Source organism: Achroia grisella, unplaced genomic scaffold (genome assembly GCF_030625045.1).
Source record: "Achroia grisella isolate CSIRO2021 unplaced genomic scaffold, CSIRO_AGI_Agris_v1 utg1096, whole genome shotgun sequence".
In the NCBI taxonomy this organism is placed as follows: Eukaryota; Metazoa; Arthropoda; class Insecta; order Lepidoptera; family Pyralidae; genus Achroia; species Achroia grisella.
The window spans coordinates 67,450-93,346 of NW_026712575.1; the positions used below are offsets into that span (position 1 = coordinate 67,450).

The window sequence follows — 25,897 nt, forward strand, 5'->3', positions numbered from 1 at the left end:
TCAAAACATCTGTTAAATCATATTTACTGAGCAATGCCTATTACTCACTAAACGATTACTTGAATGACGAGCGTGCATGGCAATAGTTTTCATGTTCGGGATTTTCATTTAATGTTAGACATAGACACCTATATAAATACCTATGCATTGTAAATAAACTGGATTTAAAAAAAAAGTAATTCAACTGGACGGTAGGGAAAAAAAATATGTAAAAACTTGATGTTCATAAGCGGCTAAAATGTCCTACATGAATAAATTATTTTTGAATTTGAATTTGAATTTGATTTGAATAAGACCAGTGAGAAGCTCACATATAGGATACTGCTTTTTCTTTTTCATTAGTTTCTTAGTCCTATGGTACCTACCTACCTGCATAAGTAGTAATATGGGTGTCACATGATAACCTGACTTTCGTGGTGCTATTCATACATATTGTCGACGTTTACTGCTTACCATCAGGTGGGCTGTTATCCTCTGTACCATTCAAATTATATATATAAACTAGCTACTCGCCTCGGCTTAGCACGGGTGTACATGTATTATATATATAAACCTTACTCTTGAATCACTCTATCTACTAAAAAAAAATATCTTCAAAATCTGTTGCGTAGTTTTAAAGATTTAAGCATACATAAGGACGGACAGACAGCTCCGGCGACTTTGTTTTAAACTATTTATACTATGTAATAATGATAAAGTACAAGTTAGTAGAGAAATATTTTTATTCCCTATCAACTAGCTACGTTAGGTAGAAAATCCCACTCAGAATGTGACAAACTGGAGATTGACTGAGTGAGTGAGATCTGTAACTTAGGATTCTACTCACGACCACGTAGATTGGAGTCTTCACTTTGCAGTCAAGGTTGTAATCATATAGTTCTACTAAAAGGATAGTACAGGAAAGACGTAGTCCGAAATCCTTGCATAAAAATGTGCCGAAGAGGAATAAGATTTCATGCCTCTTGTCTTCTAATTTCACTCCTTATCTCGCCCGAAAGTCCCGAAACACAGCTAACGAAGCAAGCTGATTGGCGGTTAAAATAGATTAAACTGAAGCACCCACACCGACGACCTACTCGGTTTTTTTTTTGGTGGTTTTGGGCTATTGTTAGATGCTATAACCTGTAACACTGCGACCTGCATAGATCTATTGTGCTCGCCCTTTTTCAAAGTTCGCTATCTAGACCCGTGAGGGACAAGAATTGAAAGATTCTTAGGAGCGATGATTTTTATCCCTCAGGATAGAGTATATACTTTCCAAAGGAGGTATTTTGTTAATGCATGAGTGGGTCACAACCAAGTGACGGTGTACCTATGTTTTACTTATAAGCGTGATCTGGATAACTTGGTTAACTGGGTTAGCAGTAAATAATTATTTTCTAAAATCAATCACTATTTTGTGGTGCCGTAATCAAGACGAACGGTTGAGTAAGTAATGTAAGCGTAACAAGCACACTATCTAACTACTTACAGTATTAGTTACAATATAACACAACGCATTTCTATTAATACATGTAGTGGTAGTGATATACTAAATGTTAGTAAAAAAATGTGACAATTATTACAATGTAAAGAGCCCAGGTCTGTGGGGATTCCAAATTGGGAAACAGTGCTGTGTTGCTATTACACAAAATTAGATAATAATTGTTGCCACTTGCAATTACTTACAAGGACGAATAACTACAATAATCTATTATCTATACATCTATACATATAAATAAAATTGGAGTGTCTGTTTGTAATATTGAAATAACCGTTTTTACTACATGCATACGAATACGGTACATACACCAAAAAACGACTTTTTACAATTTTTGTCTGTCTGTCTGTCGGTCTGTTTCTGGCTAATCTCTGAAATGGTTGGACCGATTTTAATTAACGAGTACTTAATATAATTTGTTTTTTTGGAATTAAAATTAAAATATATAAATAAATGGTAACTGATGTAATAAGGAGTAACTTAAGTTACTTTTATTTTAGAAAAAATAAAGTTAAATTCCACGGGGACGAAGTCGCGGGAACAGTTAGTTCATTAATATAACCGAGTACTTAATATAATTTGTTCAGGTAATAAGTGTATAAAATATGTAAGATCTAGAATAATTTAAAAGTACTAAACCGCTACTATACATATACATATATATGGTTAGTCATTAGTGATCTTCCGAAGTAAGCGGTGTACTAAACCGCTAGACAGACTATACATATACATATACGATCAGTTCCAAGTATAACATATTAGTTCTCTGGAAAGGCAGTGCATGAATGATATTACGGATGTCTCTTGATAGTCAGCTACTCGCACCGGCTTCTCCCAGGTGTTGATTAGTTTTAAAGATTTAAGCATACATAAGGACAGACAGCGACAGCGACTTTATTTAATACTATGTAATGATGGATACTGTATAAATGGTTTGCCATTCCAATTTTATAAAAAAATGTGAAAGCCAGTGATTTGCTAATCTGGTCTGGAAATCAGTGATTAGCAAATTTACATGTTTAATTTAGTATTAAAATATGTCAAAAGAGTACTGTTATAACATATTTTTTAAAGGACTACTCCAAAATACTGTCGGTCGCTGCTGGTAAAGAAGGTCGTAATACTTCCGGTAGAGGTCTGAGGATCTTTCAGCACTGAATGTTTGTGGTCTCACACATGTTAATAGTAGCTGATTTAAAATGAAATAATACAAATCCATAAAGTAATGTATGACTTCCGCAGAATAACACCTAATTCGATTAAACGTATCAAAATTTCAATTCACTTTTAAACCTTGTTTCTTGATGAAAATGGTTTAATTTCATTTGTATCCTACCTGGCTATGGATTTGGCATATGCTTTACTACTAATCCTCTATTAATCTCGCATTACGTTAGTACGACAGCACCTAATTGTCAATTGATTTTTTGCTGTGTTTAAAATGTCAGGATAAAATTTTAATTAACGATATATCTGAAAAATTTTAATATAAAATTATTTTCAAACAGATATCGAAGTTCTTTATTCAAATAATTTTAATATAAGCAATTTTGAAATGTCATTTATGTGATTCTACTGCTCATTCGGATTGCAAATTCAGGCAAGACATAAAAATATAGAATAACAGAAGAGGAGTAAAAAACTGCTTGTTGTATTTCAGATTGGAAGTGTATATTTATACTAATATTATAACAATGTAAAGTTATGGAATTAGCATATTCAGGGTGATCTAAGGTCCTGTCAATGCGATTTTGAAAATCTACTTAGTGTTGGATAAAGGATATATATAATATCACGCCATAACCTATAGAAGAATATAGAAAAAAATGCAAAAACTGAGTTAAGATGAAACGCACACAAATAACACAAGTCATATTGTTAAAACTAAAATATGCAAAGTGCCTTAACCACCCCAATTGACTGGTTAGTCAATATAAAAAAATTACCCTAAGTATTTAAAAGGAGTCACTATTGTATAGTAATTCATCCCAATAATTTTGAGGAGCTTACTGTTGCTGTAGCTGGCTATCAGGCTATACCATTTAATGTTCTATACGAGATGTCTATAAAAATCACAATTTCTTACATTAGGGACATTTAGCCATTTATGATTAGACACAACCGTAGATACTTTGCCAAACTGAAGTTATTTAGTAATCAATTTAAGGTAACACGATAACTGTAGCAATTAGGATCATAAGTATACTTTCGACCCTTTATGTAAAAAATGTTATCTTTACCGTCCACTTAGGTAGCACGTACCACGTAGTCAATTCAAAGTAGAAGAAATCACAAAAAACTCTTGAAAACGAATACAGGAAACAATAAACATTTCATTTCTTAATCTACATTATTTAATAATAATAATAATAATAATAATAATTAATAAATTTATTTACCTACTACTCTCACTAATTAAAAATATTTTTATTCAATAAAATCGTAATAAAGCCGTGTTTGTACATTAATATATTTTTCATAATAACATTTTCTGCAAGTAATTCATCCCGAGGTTTAAATAAAATATTTGTAGTATTTTTGTCGGTTTGTTTGGTTTCACACATAAATGTGGTTTTCTTTGATAAAGTTTACCATTTTATATAGTACCCAATTATGTATTATATTTCCATCGATTTATAAACAAACTAGTTGAGTCAAATTGTTATTACGAATACCATGCGAGCGGAGTCGCGTGCTCAGCTAGTTGTGAATAAGTGAAAATATTTTTGTGCACCGAATTATCGATTTAATAAGCAGGATGCTAGGATCATAAATTAGACGAATGCTTATTGACAATTAAATCGAAATTAAAACAAAAAGAAAACAAAACCTAATGGTTATTTAAATTGTCCGTCATAAAAGGATTTATGGTACTTGCGGACAAATAAACTAATATATTACTACAATAAAATTAAATACTCGATAAGGCCCAATTATAAATAGTAGGATCTCATTTTTATCCGATCATTTGTTAAAGATATTGCAATGTGGTCACGACTTTTTCTGATATATTTTTTTGTGGTGTGTGGCATAGCCTTACCGGCTGAAAGAGATAGACCCGTATTCACTATTGATCAAATAGTAAGTTCATTTATATGTGTCTGATATAGCAAACGAGCTCTGGCCCACCAGATGGAACTTTAGACTTTACTAGAATTACTATTATACTTCATTATTTCTTACTTCAGCCGCCAAGCAGCTTGCTTTGTAAGCTGTGTCGGTTGTAGGGTGTAATTAGGCACTGATATTACAGGATAAAAGGCATCTTGGTCCTCTGGAGTGAGTGTTATCACGTATGTCAGATGATAACGATGTCTGTTAATATATATAGGGGATGGTTACTGCATACCATAAGGCTGGCCGTCATCTTTCCATTCTAATTAAATTAAATAAAGTAGCATTTTCTTATATATATACATGAACAGCATGATGGATATTAGCTCATAAGACGCCAGTAGTATCCACTCATGTGTGTTCAATCCTGGGTATGAAATTGACATGCCTCGGTAAAAAATCAAATGTAGCTAATAATTTAATTCTTACTAACCTAATTATTTATAGTTATACTCTAAATATACTCCCATTACGTAAATTAAATTAAATTAACCTTAATATATTAAAATAAATATATTAAAATATGCCGTTATATTTACTTATAATAAAAAGGTTGCTTATGATCTCTTCGTCGATAACGTTATATAGATAACTCGCCCTGGCTTCGCCTGGGTATACATGTATTATACATATAAAGCTTCCTCTTCAATTACTCTATCTATTAAAAAAAATTGCTTCATAATCCGTTGCGTAGTTTTAAAGATTTAAGTATACATAGGGACGGACAGACAGCGAGGTTTTTATACTATGTAATTATTAATTTATTTTATTTAACAGCATAGAGAATCCTTTATTCAAATAAACTTAACTCTAAGCATATCTGTATAGATATTTTTTTTTAATCTACCACTCATTCTGAAAGCTGGTTCATCACAACAAGGGCGATCAAGAAACTTGAGTGTTGCCTTTTTAAATAATTATTATAACTTTACATTTCTAAGTTTAAATGTGTGAATACAAACTTACCAACTAACACTAATTCATCTACAGTTAAAATATTAACTACACAATAAGATTAAATCAGTTGTACTGATTAGAACAAACTAGCACCTACAAGCAGCACTCGTCTCGTGAACGAGTATGACGGATGAATCAGCTAATCAAATAAATATCCTTGTTTCAGTCTTTCTATAATTATAGCAGTTATACCAGAAATCGTTGACCGTCTATGTTAATTAATTAGTATATAAATATTAATTAATATTATCGATATGAAACTGAATTTTTTGCTTTTACTCTATAACGTTATAAAGGATAGATAAAACGTAAAACTACATATAGCATTTGGGACGGATTAAGACTACCTTATCATTGTCTAGTAGACATAGTCTCGAACAGAAATTGTATCATGAAAATTAAGTAATGAGCGTAACGTAATTCGTATTGTCTATTTCATCTATTCTTGTTATATTTCTTCTTATTCTAATATTGTAGCCCCAATGGATTGAATATGACGGATATTCAGCTGAAGTCCACAATGTCAACACACCTGATGGGTACATACTGGAGTTGCATAGGATACCGTACGCACAGCACCAGAGTGCATCCTCTACTAGAAGGCCAGTGGTTTTCTTGATGCACGGCCTGATGGCGGCTTCCAACTCCTACATTACCCTTGGACCACGATATAGCATAGGTAAAGTAACTTTTTTCCTTATTGACCTTTAAATTTTTTTTTATGGGGGAACGTATTATTAGTGATGTGGATTAATGATTCTATTGCTAACAATGTATCAGGTTAACCTCCACGCGGTTCCCACTTGAAACCATCGTGATAGAGAATGAAATATGCGTAACAATGTTATTAACAGTTTCCACTTTTGATTCTAGATGGCATTAGTGAAATATTTAAAAGGCACTGTTAAGTTTTATGTAAATTTATATAGTCAAACGGAATTTTTAAGTATGAAAAATTTACCACTGCATTATTATAAAGCCATACCAATTTTACAATTATGATGCATAACATCGTAAATTGATAATTTGATATAGATTTGGCAATTTGATAATATTGTATTGCCCCCCTATGGTAAAAATTACAGCCTGATATTTGATAAGCGATTTTGATACCTAAAGCGGTAATCGTGATATTTGAAACGTTCACAGTTAATTAGAATTAGATACCATTCGAACTAAACTATTAAATTTATATATATATATATATATATAGTATAGTACAATAAAAATCCTAGATAATTCACACAGATAAATTAATGAAGTTTTAGGCTATGCACAGCTTGTGTTGTGGGTAATAAATATCTAATATAAATACTTAAATATTTCTTTGTAAATACACACATAATAAAAGAAAACACAGACCAATTCTAACAATCGTACCCATTAATACAAATAATTGATTAATGGGTTTGATTGAGCGAGGAATCGAACCCGCGACCATCGGAAATATTTTAAAATTCAGTGTTTAGTAATATTTTTTTACAAAATAGGGTGGGATGCGACATAATATACTAACGTCCCACTATCGAATGGAATGACATTGTTATGTTTTAACAGTACCTAGGTATTATTCATATCTTGAATACCGATTATTTAACTTATCAGGTATTTTCCAGTAAATCAAGTTAGATTATAACTAATTAGAAGTCATCAAAATGCTTATCAACATTATTCTTGATAAGAACTTCGCATTGTTAATTTGTGAACTCCATCTAACAGCTTACAACTACGCGGATGCCGGTTTCGACGTGTGGATGGGCAATGCCCGTGGTAACAGACTATCACGCCATCACGAAGCACTCAACCCAGATGATGATGAAGAGAAACTCAAATTCTTCGACTTCAGTTTCGAAGAAATTGGGATTGATGTTGCTCAAATGATTGATTATGTCTTGGAGGTTACTGGCGAAGAGAAACTTCATTACATAGGCCACTCGCAGGGAGGTACAGTGTTTCTTGTGTTGGCCTCCATGTTGCCGGAATATAATGAGAAATTTACCTCGGTTCACCTTATGGCCGGTGTTGGATACCAAGATTATTTCCCAAGTAGAATACTGCGTTTCCTAGCCAGTTATACTGATGAGATTCACGTGAGTTTCTTTAATAAAATATAAAATTATAATAAAATTAATAATATACTTGGACAATTCACGCAGCGCTTGTCAATCAAGCTGACTGACAGTCTTATATTTAATTGTTAAGTAGTTATTAGTATTTAAGTGAATATCTAATGTCTAAAGAAATTAAAAATAAATAGTATAGGAATAAAACAATAATACATAATGTATATTTTTGTGTATTATTATACAGACTAGACTTAATTCTTTGCAGTACTGCAGTGACCAGTTGCAGTAATTTATTTATTAGTAATTCAGATAACTCTACAGTTACTTTAGTTATTAAATTTGACACTCAACGAGCGATTGACGACGGTCATTCCGGTTGACAAATCCGTATCCGTACCTATTTCTGTTTTTTTACGTATTGATTAAAAAAAATAAACAAAATTTTAAGTGAATCTTATTACAATATATTAGCGAAATCCCTTTTCATTTTAGAAACGAGTTTTTTACTCACAAACAGACAAAAACTATAAGTCATTGATTGTCTTATAAAGTACCCCAGTAATAGTTTTTCTCATATATCTTTTATATAAAAATTGTGGTCAGTTACATATTTTTTATATTTAGTTTTCTGATAAAAATAAATAACTAATAAATACCTAATATTATTTCAGGCTGCAGCTCTCCGTTTGGGTTTGGTAGAAGTATCATCTTCTACTCTGAACTTGAGTCCTGATTTGACAGATATAGCAGTAGGAGAAAATTTACAGGACTATTTAAATATTCTCATCGCTATTATTCAATATCTGGTGAGTCTTATTATATATTTAACGGAGGTAGAACTGTCAAAAGTCGGTTGCTCAGTCTGGTCTAGAGTCTGAAGTCGTCTTCAGTCGGTTAGATAGTGAAATTACAGGATGAGAGAATTGACATCATAGTAATCCGAAATGGGAAGACATAATTGACATCAGAGGTATCATATTAGAACCAACTGTCCACTAATACTACTATAATACCACTACTATTCATATACTCGTATACAGGCAAAGATTAACACTTACTTAGAAGTTAGGAGGGCCGTTAGTTTATTTGGCATCATCATTTGCTTCTTCCTTATCCCATTTATTTGGGGTCGGCGTAATGATTTTCTCTTCCATTCATCCCTGTTCGCAGTCATCTCGTTATTTACTTCCTTTCTTACCATATCATCTTTCACACAGTCCATCCATCTTTTTTCGTCCTTCCTCTGCCCTTATAACCATCCACATTCATACGTAACACCTTCCTTAAAATATTATCTTTATGCCTACGGATTATATGTCCATACCACGATAGACGATTACTCTTCAACTTCTCCGACACCAGCGCCACTTTCATACTTCCTCTAATGTATTTATTCATTATTTTATCCATTCTTGTCACACCACACATCCACCTCAACATTCGCATTTCAGTTGCATGCAGTCGTCTTTCATCCGTCGCCTTTACGGCCCAGCACTCTGATCCATACAAGACAGAATTCAAATTAAATAAAGAAATATATACTTATTGAAACGCTACAGTATTGTTCATACATTTGATTATATACGGAGCACGTTTATTTATTATCAACAGAAACTAAACAATAGTATATATGAGTTCGCAATCTTATTGCTGGTGGTAATGTTTAGGTAACGTTTATCTTTTTATCAGTATAATAAAAATAACATAAATTATTCCGGGTTGGAATTAGTGGGATTAAAATTTTTATGCGCACATGCGAACCATCGAATATGTTTATGATAAGTTAATTGAATAAATTATTATATTTTTTTTCATAGAACGAGTGCGATAAACATACACGTCATTTACAGTGTGTCAGGGCATATAATGACTTTTATCTTTGGACAAATTAAAAAAATGGATTTTAAGAGTTATCATTTGTTAATTATGAAGTAAATTATGATCATGTATAGTCTAATTTTCTATCGGTAAATAAAAAAGACTATATAACACGTGTGCCTTATGTAGCCCAAGTCAAGACATAAAATAGCGTGTGAAATTTTCTGAAATAGTATTTTCAAGCCTATTTATCGTAAAAGATACTATTATAAATTATGTCAGTGTAAATTAAGTCTATAATTATTGTAACAGAACGCCAAAAAACACATTCAATTACAGTATTTCTTTAGTTATGATTACAGGATATTGCTGTACTTTTTTCAGACATTCAAACTTAAAAAAAAAGTAAATTGTTGTGGCATAGTTTGTATATCTTTTTACTGATCGAATTATCAATAATAAGTCGATTATTATAAATTAAGATACTGGTAGGCTACCTGCTACATTGGATATAGGTTTATTTTATGTAACTGGTTTGGTAAATAAGTAGACGGCCCACTGGTGCGTCCATGATACCACTCATACGTTGCCATTGCAGTGAAATATAATGTCATGCTTTTTATTTCGTTATTTTACTGCCTAATCGCACCTTACAATAAAAGTACAGCTCACAAAGCAATGTTTGTATTGTAAATTATTAAAATTACCGCCGTTAATACTGATCATAAATTATTCAAACCTTCCAGAGGGATGTCACAGACACAGGTATAGAACAAGATGTACCAGATATGTTCGGTGGAGCTGCCTTAAAACAAATCGCACATTATGGTCAAAACATAAGAGACAAAGCATTCAGACGATGGGATTACGGTGCAGTTAAAAACAATGAAGTATATGGAACAGTCACGCCACCAATATACGATTTAAGTTTGATAACAGCTAACGTAACAATGCATTATACCATTAATGATAGACTGCTTGATGAGCGTGACGTATTAGCTATGGCAAGAGACATGCCTAATACAGTTCCTAGAAAAGTAGCGAGAGATGACTTTTTGCATGCAGACTTTGTAATAGCACTTGACGCTAAAGAATTAGTAACGAATTATATGATTGAATCGATGTTGCAGGCAGAAAATATGTAAGTATTTCAAAATTATGTCAAATTCAGCTTTGCATTGTTGACATTATAGTATTGTAGAGTAATCTAATTGTGTATGCTAAAATTAGGATGTGAGTTTCAAAGTTTGGGGTAATTTCCGGTACTACTGAACCGATTTATTTAATTATTTTAATGTTGGACAGCCCATTTATGGAGTACGGTTATTAGCTATATAACGTAAAGTTATGATTAATGAGAAAAATATTGCAAAAACATAGAAAATATAACGAATAAACTATAAAATGAAGTTGTGCGCTTCAAATAGTTAATAAAAATAAAAATGAAAATAAATTACATCCCCTGTTACTCACTTATAATATAGATTACAAAAAGCGATATATTTTTATGTAATATTATTATTTTATTTAAACTTATTTTATAATATGCATGATTATTAAGCCGTGTAAGTACGTGCAAGAATATCTTGACCAGAATCGATAAAAATCTAGGGTTTTAAAAGACAGTAGAGTTAATAATATTATAGTATATCATTATAAACCATCTGATTGAAATTATCATTCTAATTAAGTATGTATTCCTATATTGATTGAATGCGAAATATAATTATAATGAATAAAAAACACACACAGATATTCCGTGTTATATATGCATTAAAAAATTAATGAAAACCAAATCCAAATGAAGTTAAGCCGTTTCTATAATACGTGCACAAACACACAGATGCGCAAATATACAAAAAGAATTCTACAAAAAATCAAAACTCCTTTTATTTAAAGAAATATTTAGGGAACACAGACAGTCTCGATTTTATTATATACTAGCTGACCCGCGCAACTTCGTCTGCAACATTTATGATTATATTTTGCTCAATTTGCATATCATTCTTTTAAATCATAGCCTATAGTTGTATTCTGATATATGAGGTACATTACTATAAAGTTTCAAAATCGGTTAAGTAGTTTTTTTGTGAAAGAGTAACAAACATCCATCCATACTCACAAACTTTCGCGTTTATAATATTAATAAGATATAATCTATCTGTTGCAGGGAGCCTACAGGACCGGATGGAACTCCAGGATCAGGTGATGGAGATATCACAACTCCTAATCCAGATGAACCAGATTCTAGTAATATTGTTGCACTAAGTCTAGTTATTAAAATATACCTATGTATTCATACATTATGGACCCTATTATAGTTTAATAATGCATAATAAAGTACTAGTATCCTAGGAATCGTTGAATAAAATTCCATCAAGAGAATTTTGGATACGGTGTAAAAGTGACACTACTATTGCGTTTCCAAAACAGTTTTAAGTTTTATATTGACTGCTAATAATTATTTAGGTTATTAATTAAAAGTTTATTAAAAGCTATAAATACTATCCTTGTTTAATTCCTATTTTTATAATAACCCAGAACACTTAATATAGCGCTATCTAATTACAAACTAGCTGAACTATGAACATTAAACAACTGATAGAATTACTTAAAATTTTTTTTTGTAAGTATAATATAACATACACAAACATAGGAAACCACCAAACCAACACCACACCAACATACTCATTATTAAAAATGAATGTACGTTGGCAAAGAAACGTACTCGCGATCAAGGGAAATAATAAATAAATTGCTAGATATATATATCATACATATATTATAAAATTGTTTGTCCTGATTAATTTATCAATGCACAATCAAAACTATTGTGTCATAAATGATGAAATATAATAATGAACATAGCCTTATTTCTTACGCAAAAATTCGCGAAGAAAGAATATAATGAGAAAATAAATAAACTTGATGCATATGTCAAACACCTATTCCCATAGGTTTACCCGCTCAGCAATATAGTGAAAAGTTTAGAGAAGAAAGTAATAGAGTAGAAAGAGAAATATAGTAATGAAAACCCTATACCACATTTTTAAGGACAGCTTATTTAATATATATATAACGAAGAAGAAATTTCATTTAAACGATTAATGCATGAAGAAGTCTGTCGAAAAAATTTCCAAGTATTTCTAGATATAATAATAATATAACTTTTTGACAGGCGGGATCATCCGCCTACATGTTCCTGTAAAGTTTTATGAGGAGCGAACAGAGGCTGAAAATTTACGACAAAATAAGATAGAAATACAAGGTTAGACAGAGAAAGAATAATATTGTATGGATCGAGTTTCATCCAATTTGTGATTGGAAATGAAAATAATGATCGTGAATCATCTTTTGTTGTTTTTAATTGTTCTTAATTTAGTTCGATGCCTATAATAATATTATGTTATCTGTGCTATAATACAGGAAGCTGGTACATAACAATTGCTAATTATAATAAAAAAAAACATTAATATTGAGATTACTTACAGTACACCTACTTTCAAAGTCATCTATATAACGGTCTCGGTGGTCTTGGACACCGCTTTACTTCCGATGGTCGCGGGTTCGATTCCTCCCATGGGGTAAACATTTATTGTACGCATGAATATGATTGTTTGTACAGGTCTGGGTGTTTTGTATGTATATTATGTATATATTTATATCAGTTGTCAGTACTCATAACACGAGCTCTGCTTAATTTAGCACTAGATGGCACTGTGTAATTTCTCCAGGGTTATTATATTATTATAATTATAGATAAAGATTTCATAATAAGTGTAAAAATTCATATTCAAAGAGTGGTGATAAATAATTACCCTAGTTCAACTGTTTTGATATTTAATTTGTGAGCCTTTACTAGGAAGGTTCAATATTGAATAAAAAAAAATACGATAGTACATATAACCTTAACCAGATGTAACAAATTGCAATAAGTAAATGTATTATTTAGTAATAATGATTCATTATCGGAGTTTTGTTTTAATATTATTATTGCAAGATAACATAAAAATATTGATAAATAGACTTCATAAATATAATAATTACGAATGTCATCTGTCTGTAATCCACTGTATGTTTACCTGGAACAAAACAAAATTATTATCAGTTATTACAAACCTAAATTAATAATATTATATTGTTTTTAATCTAAATATTCTCTATAATTAATAATATTAATCCAAATTTAAACACTTTGTTGGTTTTCAATTACTGCATGTTATTAGCATAATAAGCATTGCACGTTTAAAATTCAATACAATATATTAATTAGTTCATTACGGTTGAAAGATTAACTGAATTAAAAACAAGCGCTAAAGTAGTTAATACTGAGAGCGTCGAGGTTTAGTTGTTTACTGTTCCGACTTTAAACATAAAGGGATTGAAATCTGATCAAGATCAAAAAAGTTTTTTGTGTCAACTTATATTTCAATATATCAATTAACAAAATGTTCTCTAGAAGCTATTTGCTAGAGCTTGAATATCTGTAGCAGTTTAATTCTTTCATAGTGTTTTGCACAACAAAGAGTAAATAAAAAAAGACTTTCTAACTAGCTCTGTTACCCTGTAATAATAGAATATAATAAATTATTTCTAACTGTCAAAGAATTTCTCAAATCGTAGCAGTGCTTCCAGTCTGCACTTTCCGCAGAATAAAATCTGTCCTCCCTTAATTATGTTCGTGTAGATGTATTAATAATAATCTCAGGACAATTCAGACAGAGCTATCTAGACCCAAGTAGTTAGAGCTTGTGTTATGGATACTAGACAACTGATATAAATACAGATAGAGATATATATATATATTTTTTTTTTTGTAAATATATAGGTACATATTAGAGAAACTACCATAACGGATGCGAGGAATCGAATCCGCGATCATCGGAAGTAAGGCAGTGTGCTAAACCGTTAGACCACCGTTGCCGTCAAAATATATAAATGCGACGTTAAAAAAACTTTACAGTTTAATCTCCAAACTTTGTATTTTTTTTAATGCTCTTTGCTGTCGAAGTTGTCAAATATATTATTAAATTAATAATATTATTTCAAATCATTAATTTAAAAAAAATGGCAATAGAAATAGTGACATGTCAATTAAGAGAACTCATGTTAAGTAAAGTGCTTTGCTCCCAATAAAGCAATTCAGGACAATGTCACGCTCGGCTGAACGTCATCCAACGGAGATAGAACATCTCTGTGGATGAGTGGCAAACCGCATTTATGATTGCATTCGAGCAAGCTAGATTTATATGACTAGAATATTATGAAAGAATTTTGTATAAAAACTGTTTTGAACAACACATACATGGTTTATTATATTTTCTAAATAACTAACTGACTTCACAAATTAATAAGCAAAAAATATTATATTTAACAATTTAATCTTATTAATATTATAAACACGAAGGTTTGTGAGTATATTTGTTACTCTTTCACACAAAAACTACTGAGCGGATTTTGATAAAACTTTACAGTAATATAGCTTATACATCAGATTAACATATCTATACTAATATTCTAAAACTGAAGAGTTTGTTTGTTTGAACGCGCTAATCTCAGGAACAACTGGTTCAAATTGAGAAATACTTTTGTGTTGGATAGTCCATTTGTCGAGGAAGGCTTTAAGCTATATATCATTATGCTACAACAAATAGAAGCACAGCATCAGTGAAAAATGTTGTAAAGACGGGGAAAATTATTCGTATTTGAGGACTTCCGTTGCGTGCGTTGCGCGAAGTCACGGGCACAGCTAGTATAGAATATATGTAGTAGTATCAGCCACTATGTAGGCTGATACATATATACATATATATATATACTGTAGAATACTGCTAATAATTTGATTTTATTTAATAATAATAATAAATAATTATTGTTATCAATTCGCACTAATGTTTGTATTGTGTGCGGTTTGAAGTAGCGACCTTCGTAAATTGTTAACCTTCGGTGTGCCAAAAAATTCTTCTTCTTCTTTAGGTGCCATCTCCTATCGGAGGTTGGCGATCATTATGGCGATCTTTACTTTGTCCGCGGCGGTCCTGAAAAGGGACCTGGTGCTCATCCCAAACCACTGCCTGAGGTTTTTTAACCAGGAAGTGCGGCGTCTGCCTGGTCTTCGGCAACCCTGGATTTTTCCTTGTATTATTAATTGCAGAAGACTGTATTTTTCATTCCGCATTATGTGACCCAGGTATAGCAGTTTACGGCGTTTGATGGTGTTTAGTACTTCTGTCTTTTTTTGTACTCTTTGGAGAACAGTCTCGTTTCGCACTCTATCCCTCCACGATATCTTTAACATTCTCCTGTAAGCCCACATTTCGAAAGTTTGTATTCTCTTACACATCGTTTGTGTAAGAGTCCACGCTTCAACGCCATACAGGAGAACAGAAAAGACATAACAGCGCAGTAATCTAACTCTAGTCGCTATTTTTAGAGATCGATTGCAAAGTAGACTGCTCAATTTCATGAATGCATTTCGCGCTTGTTCGATACGGCATTTGATTTCCGTACTATGGTCTCCCTGTTCGTCCACAATACATCCGAGATATTTATAAGACTTTACCCTCTCCAGTGGACTATCTTTCAATAATATGACATTGTTTAAAGTCTGAGTTGCACGACTTACAACCATAAATTTAGTCTTTTTGATGTTAATATTAATACCATGTGCTGTGCTCACATTTTGAACGCGGTCCATCAGGCTTTGCAGATCATCCCGAGTAGCAGCCAACATTATGGTATCGTCAGCATACCTAATATTATTGAGAGGTTTACCATTGATAACAATGCCTTCTTTCGCGTCTTCCAAAGCTTCTGAAAAAATATTTTCCGCATAGATATTAAATAACAGCGGTGAGAGTATGCAGCCCTGTCGGACACCACGAAGAATATCTATATCTGCAGAGATTTCTTGGTCTACTTTTATATTTGCCTTTTGTTTCCAATACAGATTGCGAATGATTTTAATGTCATTCGCATCTAGACCAATCTTTTCCAAAATTTGGATAAGTTTAAAATGTTGGACACAGTCAAATGCTTTCTCATAGTCGATAAAACAGGCGTAAACAGGTTGATTCATATCCCAACATCGTTGCATCAGGACGTGATAACCAAAAAGTGCATCACGGGTTCCAAATCCTCCCCGGAAACCAAACTGTGTAGCTGAGATATTCTCTTCTATTCTCCTATAGATTCTTGCGTGTATTATTTTTAGAAAAATCTTTAAGACGTGGCTCATTAGAGAAATTGTTCGGTAATCACTACATTGTTTGGCGTTAGTTGTCTTTGGTAGCGTGATGAAGGTAGATTTCAACCAGTCATCTGGTATATCACCTGTCTCATAAATGCTATTGAAAAGTTGCAATAATATGTCCAAATTATCATATTCAATATGCTTCAGAATATCGCAACTGATGTCGTCAGGTCCCACGGCTTTACCAGATTTTATATTACGTAACGCACGAACTATCTCATCCTTCGTAATATTTGGACCTATGTTGTTAACTGCTTCCAGGGAGATACTAGGTCTATCAACATCATCGAAGAGTTTTTTAATATATTCTGTCCATACAGCAAGCTTATCTTTTGTGGACAAAAGTGAGTTCCCCGTGTCGTCAACAAGCTTGAGGACCTTTGTACATTTCTTGTGTCCCAAGACTTCTTTAATCTTTTTAAACATATTGAAATGGTCATGTTTTGTTTGTAGATGTTCAATTTCCTCGCATTTATCGTTCATCCACTTTTCCTTAGCTTCAATACATTTCCTCCCTATTTCTCTGTGCAAAACTTTATATTTCCGAACATCCACACATTTTGCCAGTCGTCTTTGTGTCATCAGATTATATATTTCGTCTGTGATCCATTCTTTCTTCTTCACAGGACTATCTGACGAAAGTATCTCCTTAGAAGTATGAAGTAGGACTTGCTTAAAGTTTAGCCAAATTCTGCACGGTTCTGCTATCAGTTCCGCTTCTTTTTGTTGTAATTCTCGTACTTTGTTGTTTAGCGATATATGAAATTCACTTCTAACATCTTTATTTTTAAGTTTTGTAACGTCAATAACAGTTCTTTTATTACGACGTAGTAATTTCTTTAATCTAATAGACATATCCGCTACGAGAGGGTTATGGTCTGAGCCGACATCAGCTCCAGGGTAAGTCTTAACTGATTTGATGCTATTTCATCGTTTACTTATCAAAATATAATCTATCTGATTTCTTCTTATGTTTGTCAATGAGTCAGCAGGTGATTTTATATAGACGACGTGGAGGTAATTTATAGTGTGTGTTTGTGACTACTAGTTGTTGGACTTGGCAGAACTCTATTAAACGATCGCCGCGATCATTACGAGTCCCCAAACCGTAATTACCTATTATGTCTGGGACTTTTCCTTCGCCCACTTTGGCGTTAAAGTCGCCCATGATTATGTTCAATTCAGAATGTTTATGGTTTTGCTAATGTCTTCGTAAAAAATTTCAATCTCTTCGTATATGATCAGTTGTTGGAGCATATATTGGATTATGTTATATATATTATATAATGGCAAGAAATTTTATGAAATTGCTTCTTTATCATAATTGCTGTACCGTGACGGTGGTTTCTATCATCTTTACCACTGTAGTATAAAACTGTATCGCCTAGATCTTCTATATTACTTCCTTTAAGTCTTGTTTCACTTATACCCAGGATGTCAATGTCCAGTCTTTTCATCTCTTGTTCCACATTCCTCATCTTGTCTAGTTTAAACATGCTTCGCACATTCCAAGTAGCAATTTTTAAATTATTGCACCCGGGGATTCTTCGCACCCTCTGACCACTTAAGGTCTGCCGGGGACTGAGGGCCATTTTATTTCTGTTTAGTGCCATAATGATTTTTCCTGGGAAATTATATTTGCCTTCCACATCGCTGTTTATCTTAGCAGTAATTTTGACACATAGCTGAGCTGGTCGCTGCGACCTAAGTACGTGCAGCTGCCCACGTATAGTGCTTATTTAATGGCGGCACTAACACGCCATGCCACAATAGTTGTCGCTGGGTCCTTGTAGTATTTTATAGAGTACTCCGTCCCGAGAAGTATCCACTACATCCTCAAACATTGCCAAAATACTATACCGATGATTATACCATCCAATCCCTCTCTTGATCCAACGGGAATCGTAATTATGACGGTCTGAGTCGATGTTTGAACCGCTATCAGTGCCCTCAGACTCGTAGAAGTCGTATACGTCAGACTGGGAGTTAACTTTGAGCCGCTCCATAAGTCCTTTCGCAGGTTCAGAGTGTCGTCTACTCTCACTTTCTTTTTTAAAGACGAATTTAACATCATTAGATTAGTTCTAAAAATCCGGTTAGTTTTCTATCTTTCAGATTCTGTTGAAGTATAATTTCACTCCATTTGCACTTGATTTCAGCACTCCTATGTACTGAAATCAAGTGCAAATGTTTTTATTTATCTTATGTTCGACATTTTAATTAGTGGTATTGAAATCATAAATAAAATAACTGCTTATTGGATTTTGCATTGAAATGAAAACAAAAAACAAAACTGAATGTTTATATAAATTATATTATCAGTCATAAAAGGATTTGTAGTGGTGCTAGGTAACCTTTGTTAATACATTAAATACACGATAACGTGTAATTATATATAGTAGGATTTATAATTAAGGAGATCATTTGTTAAAAGATACTTTACGATGTGGTCAGGACTTTATATGTTAATTGGTTTAGTGGTGTGTAGCACAGCCTTACCCGAGGAAAGGAATAGGGAACCCGTTTTCACTATAGATCAAATAGTAAGTACTTATTGTCATTTTATTTTATTATATATATTATATAATATTTTATATTAAATTATTATGGGCCTTTGCGAGAGCGTCGTGGTTTACTATGTCGACTTGCGCCCCATATGTCGTTAGTTCGAATCTGTCCGACATAAATTTTTGTGTGTCAATTTATATTTCTAAATCTCTTTTCTTTTCTGTTAAGTAAATGCCGATAATTAGCTAAACTTTTTGTTTGTGAGGAGTATACTCCCAAGGTCCCATTGTCACTAAGTAAGGATTCCAGGGTAATTAAGGGAAATCCTCGAATATAATAGCAAGTATTGTGAGTTTGGGGTTTCTAGTTAAGTTCCTCAGATCGGTTTGCGTCTGGGAATTATATATTAATTGTTAACTACGGTACGGACGGCAGGGATTTAAATTTGGACAAGTCGGTTTTTTTCGTTACTAGAACACGAGTAATATTTTTTACTAATAATAATAGTCCCCCTTCCCCTATATGAAATTTATCATCAATAATGGAATAGCAAACAGTCTATATCACAATAGCTATTTTCATCAGTAATTGTGGATCGGACTTGCACACAGAGAGTTCGCAATAAATAATGTAAATATAAATACATCCCTACAGAATAACTAATTGTTTGTGGACAGTTAGTAGCATTAATTCATTCCTCTGTGATCTTGAATTCCTCTGTGTGAACTATATGTAGTCCTCTATGTAGTATATAGCCCACATAGAGAAATTGAAAACCAATACTATTTTAGTATTTGACCGCGGCAGCTTGTTATAAAGTCATTTGTTTGGCTATCCTCTATAACATCTTTGCTGCCATCAAGCAGCTTGCGTGCTTATGATATAAATAAATCTGTAGTACTGTTGAATGACGGTTGCAATTTACTGTCAAGTGAACCGTCACCTTGTTTGACAATCGTATTATATAAAAAAATTACTACTCCATGTTTTATATCAGGGATGAGCAACACAACGTGTCAGTGTGAGCCGCCATTTCTAAAATTTTATATTTATTTAGGCATTCCCATTCATAAAAATTTTTAGAAAATTAATTATAATAAAAAGGTAGTCTTATCATACTAAACCAAAACATTATTTACAGACGAGTTATTAACTTGTCGGCTACTTGTTCACATATGTTCGCCGCGCCTGCAATTTAATTAATTAATTTGGGAATAAAATTTGTATTTATGTTTACTTTTTAAATTCTAATGTTTGTTATAAATTAAGTATTGTAACTTATTAATAATATTAATAATAACACTTGTTAAAAAATTACAAAACTTAATTTATATGCCGCCCGACAAAAAAAAATATAATTAAAATTGGCTCGTTGATTAAAATGTATGCTCACCTCAAGTTTTATACAATTTCAGCCAGATTGGATCAATCATGTTGGTTATGTAGCGGAAACCCACCACGTGATTACTCATGATGGGTACATACTGGAGATGCACAGGATACCGTACGCGCAGTATCAGACTACATCCACTGCTAAAAGACCAGTGGCCTTCTTGATGCATGGACTGTTGGCAGCATCCAACTCGTACATAGCCCTTGGTCCACAATATAGTATAGGTGAGTTCTATAACCGCAATTAAATATTATTGAATATGGTCGCCCAATGTTCGAAATTTGAATATAATTAATTTAAATTATGGTTCTGTTTCACATACAGTAAGACTAGGCAAATAATATTAAAACTATTTTAATCTTTTCTCAATTTAACATATGCCTGTGTGTGTCAAATAAGTGGTAGGTAGTGGTAATATTTTTTTATTGCTTTAATGTATTCTGCACTCCGCGCAATTTTCGTAAAAAGGGTAAAAAGATTCTGCAGAAAATAAAACTTGTGTTTTAAAAAAAATTAAACATACTAGTTGGCCCGGCAAACATTGTTTTGTCATATAAATAAATATCGCTATTAAAAAATTGGGGTTATGGCTTAAATTTAGGATAAAAAATACATTCACACGTATTTTATAATGCAATAAATGAAAAAAATTAAGAAATAATATAACCAATTCATATATACAAAATCTTCCCAAATCGGTCGAGTTTTTTTTGTAAAAATGGAATAGCAAACAGACAGTCCACTTAATCGTAAATGGTAGCCGTTGACTATATACACGAAGAGCACTACGGATATCACTTCAATGTGTTACTCGTGCGGTAATTACTAAGACGTCATGCATTTTATTCTACAATTTCACGTACCTATGTAAGCCAATAAAAAAATATATCATAATTAGTAAAAAAAAAAATACAATATAGAATAATCTTTAAAATATTATAAAAATTGGACTACCGTAGCAGTGGCCACAAGGTTAAGACGGCTTTGCCACTTTATATCAAATCTGATACCAAGTCTTAGCTCTTTAATCGCCAGATTAGACCAGGTGCTTGAAACTGTACAGTTGTCGGCATTCTATGACGTACGGTCTAGATTCGTATTGGCATGTCATTTCTATGTAACTATCATATCTTGGAAATGGATTTTTAATTTATCAGGTCTTTCCTAGGGAATTAATTGTGATTAAGACTAATTGGCATATTTATAACTTAACAAATTGCTCATTGATTATTCATTAAGTACTAGATAACGCATATTAATTATTAATACAAAATATCTGTTCTACAGCTTACAATTTGGCGGACGCCGGTTTTGACGTATGGCTTGGAAATGCCCGTGGTAACAGATTATCACGTCATCATGTGGCACTTGACCCTAATCATCCTCAGGATAAGCTTAAATTTTTTGACTTTAGTTTTGAGGAAATTGGCATGTATGACGTTGCTCAGATGATTGACTATGTTTTGGAGTATACTGACGAAGAGAAGCTTCATTATGTGGGCCACTCGCAGGGAGGTACAGTGTTTCTTGTGATGGCCTCCATGTTGCCGGAATATAATCAGAAATTTACTTCCGTGCAACTTCTGGCCGGCGTCGGATATCAAGACTACTTCCCAAATATCCCAATGCGAGCTGCGGCAAGATTTACTAATGTCATACATGTAAGTAAATTTTATTGTTTGCTGTAATATTACAATTTACTACTAATTTACAATTTACGTAGAGCTTCGCCTTCACAAGGATGTAATTATTGCATCTTTAAATTTTAAAATAAAATATAGCTCTTATCTATAACAAATAAAAATAAAATCAACAGTTTAGATATAATAATGTATGTATATTTTAAACCTACTGAATTTTATTGAAAAGTATATAGTTATAAATTGGTTTTGCAAACCAAATTATTTTATTCTATGTTCATGATTTTTTAGTAATGAAACAAATATAATAAGGTCTCTTTAACTGTAAAACGAAAAATATAGGAATATTTATAAGGTATCGTCTATGAATATTATTCAGAACCTATCTTTATAATAATATTTCTTATTATTCCAAACAATAATTTTATTACTCAATAAATGTAAAAAGTATCGGAGAAAAGACGAACAATTTCGTTTGAGTGAGTTATCTTAATTGTTATTCCTCGAGTGATATAACTTCATTTGTTAATTATATGCCACTCTGAATTATGTAGAATAAAAAAATAATTAAATAAATTAATTCCAGGCTGCAGCACTCACTTTTGGTATTGTAGAATTATCAACGTCTATGTTCAATAGAACAGTCTCTTCATCAACCGAAACAGTACCTGCTGACTGTGCTGGTGATGATATTGATGAGGAGTTTTTATGTGAACTTATGGCCATTAATGGATATTTGGTGAGTTTTATCTCTTACTAGTTATATGATAATATGACTCGATAGTCTAGTGGTTTAGTACACGGAGCTACATCTGATGGTTATGGATTTGATTCCTCGCACGGTAGGTACATACATTTGTATTCATGACTATGATTATTTGTATCGGTCTGGGTGATTTTTATTCTGGGCCTGGGACTAGACAACTGATAAATAAACTTTTTTGTTAATACATACAACTAAGCCAATACAACCAATCATATTTATGAAAGCGTATGTCATAGAATGCCGACAACTGCACAGTTTTAAACAACTGGACTAATCTGAACTAAGACGTGGACATCAGTCTCAGATTTGATATAAAGTTTCAAATTGTTTGCGAGGAATCGAACCCGCGACCAACGGAAGCACAGCGGTGTGCAAAACCGCTAAACCACAGAGGCCGTCAAATTCAAGTCACGTAATATTTATAATTATTTATTTATTTTTTATAGATTGATCTTACCCCTATAAGAATATTGTACTATATGTTTGGTGGAGCTGCCTTGAAACAAATAGCTCACTATGGTCAAAACGTGAGAGACAAATCATTCAGACGTTGGAATTACGGTACAAAAGGAAACATTGAAGTCTATGGATCTATTACACCACCTATATACAATCTAAGTCTGATAACGGCAAATGTAACAATGCATTACACGATCAACGATAATTTACTTGACGAAAGAGACGTCTTAGCTATGGCAAAAGACATGCCTAATACAAGAGTCAGAAAAATACCCAGAGACACTTTCTTACATGTAGATTTCGTGTTTGCTCGAGATGTTAAAGAACAATTAACTGATTACATGATTGAATCGATGCTGTATTTGGAAAATGCGTAAGTTTTTCTTTAACTGTATACTAGTATTAATATTTTGACTGCCCACTTGATGGCAAGTGATAATATACATGAACTGTACTATCTATATATAAACTATAGATATCACGTTAAAATCATTTTCACATCATGTGACATGTGTCATGCTTCTTGTCCTGTAATGTCCTTGCCTAATTTGCACCTTAACACCAAAACACAGCATAATGTGCTTGGCGACTGTAATAGATGAGATTGAGGTATCCACGCAATCAAATTTTTACTAAAAACCAAATTTCATTCGAGCCCATCCAACCGTTAAGAACAAGTAGTTATCATGCAAAATTTTATACTTAATATGTTAACAATAACCACATAAAATAATTACAAAATTAATTCCAGAAACGAGCCAGGAACAGATCCTGGACCAGGAGAAATAAATAATTCAAGCGAAACTGATGCAAGTAGTGTAGTAACGTTGAGTCTAATTTTCAAAATATATCTATCTATTTACACACTATGGGTACTATTATAACGATGGACGATATAAAAAATTACTCGGAGATTCAACAATATTTTATATATGATAATTGCTTAATTAACATTAATCTAAACGATAATTCTGGTATTATAAATATATAATTTTGTAAATAATGTAAATAGTTATTCCTTGTAAATATTACTATTTTATACTAACTATGGCTAAATTATAATAGATTTATGATAGATAATAAAAAATATAATATTTTATCGTATTCTTTTATTTAAACATGCGCGACTTCTTGCCATATCATCATCATCATTGCCTTACCTTTTTCTCATAAATTTATTTTATATAATTTTTATTAATTATTTATATTATATACCTTTAATACACGTAATAAAAGAAGCAAAAGTACATATACGAAATGAACATATATGAAATAGGCGTTTTTTAATGGTTAATAATGGAATGGTGTGCCTGTCTGCGCTTACTATTTATGCTGGCGGGGCACCAGTGGAAGATAATAAAATGAGCATGAAGTCAGCTCAGTTGCTCCATCTTGGCAATTGTCAATTTACCAGGATGGTTTCTAGGGAGAACCGTGTGAAGTTCAACCTGACATGCTACATTGCTAACAATGGTGTTATTACTCCATATCACTAACAATTCCCTTCCCTCCAACGAGATAGGTTATTGGTAGTTACTATAATAATATATACTGTTTACTTATAGATACATATATATAACTTAACTAGGCGGCACTGTGTGAATTATTCTAGATTATTATTATTATAAAGTTAAAATAACCAAATAAGCGAAAAATTCATGACTTTTATGTTTTATTTTAGTATAGGTCGTGAAGGAGTACATGAGTATATAACGAGTGTCGTGGGGAATTCGTGAAGTGCCATCATAAACGAAAGTGAGACATCCTGAACGGCAACAATAACAGTAAACAGAAAAGCGTAAACAAGATAGTAAAATAGGCAGTCATCTTTCACCTCACAAATAGATCTTTATTAACGTTAAATAGATCAGTAATTCCGATGGAGGATTCTTTTTCTCCTATGAATTGGGAGAATTTATTTCGAATGGAATTGTTAGTAATGTGGATTAATGAACGCATTACTAACAACGTACCATATCAGGTTGATCTCCAAGCGGAGCACCTTGGAAACATCGTGATTAGTTCCTGATGAACTTGTCGCGATTTTCTCATTGGCCTGAACTCATACTCATCTTATCATCTTCCACTCCCTTCCCTGATAGTGTAGACCGATATCGCAAGGTGCAACTTTCTATTAACATCAATTAAAAAAAAAACACGAGCGTTGTAATGTTAATTTAAAATAGTATTCACAAATAAAATGTTTCTAAAATGATCATTCTGTAAATTTCTTATTCATAGTAATGCTGAAACATGTCATAAATCTTTATCTATAGAATTATTATGTCCGAGGTACACGTTGTTGCGTACACGAGGTTTGCGTTGCTCCAAGCAGTTTGCTTTGTCCTGAATGGCAATGCAAGTGAAATCGAGATAAAAGGTATGACATCTTAGCCGTCCTGAATGGCAATGCGCGAGTAGTATCTTAGATGTCACTTGGTAAC

General features: G+C 32.4%; 2 protein-coding genes across 2 annotated transcripts; both read left to right on the top strand.

The window, feature by feature from the left end:
• Positions 1-4,465: 4,465 nt before the first annotated feature.
• LOC131849079 (lipase 3-like) lies at positions 4,466-11,756 on the top strand. Its single transcript, XM_059199070.1, has 6 exons — positions 4,466-4,561; positions 6,029-6,230; positions 7,271-7,641; positions 8,289-8,423; positions 10,182-10,576; positions 11,606-11,756. The coding sequence occupies exons 1-6, from the start codon at positions 4,466-4,468 to the stop codon at positions 11,754-11,756; spliced, it is 1,350 nt and encodes a 449-aa protein (XP_059055053.1).
• A 7,375-nt stretch (positions 11,757-19,131) lies between these two features.
• On the top strand, positions 19,132-24,337 carry LOC131849097 (lipase 3-like). The gene is made up of 6 exons (XM_059199086.1): positions 19,132-19,230; positions 20,611-20,812; positions 21,876-22,249; positions 22,815-22,967; positions 23,441-23,826; positions 24,205-24,337. The coding sequence occupies exons 1-6, from the start codon at positions 19,132-19,134 to the stop codon at positions 24,335-24,337; spliced, it is 1,347 nt and encodes a 448-aa protein (XP_059055069.1).
• The last annotated feature ends 1,560 nt before the right edge of the window (positions 24,338-25,897 follow it).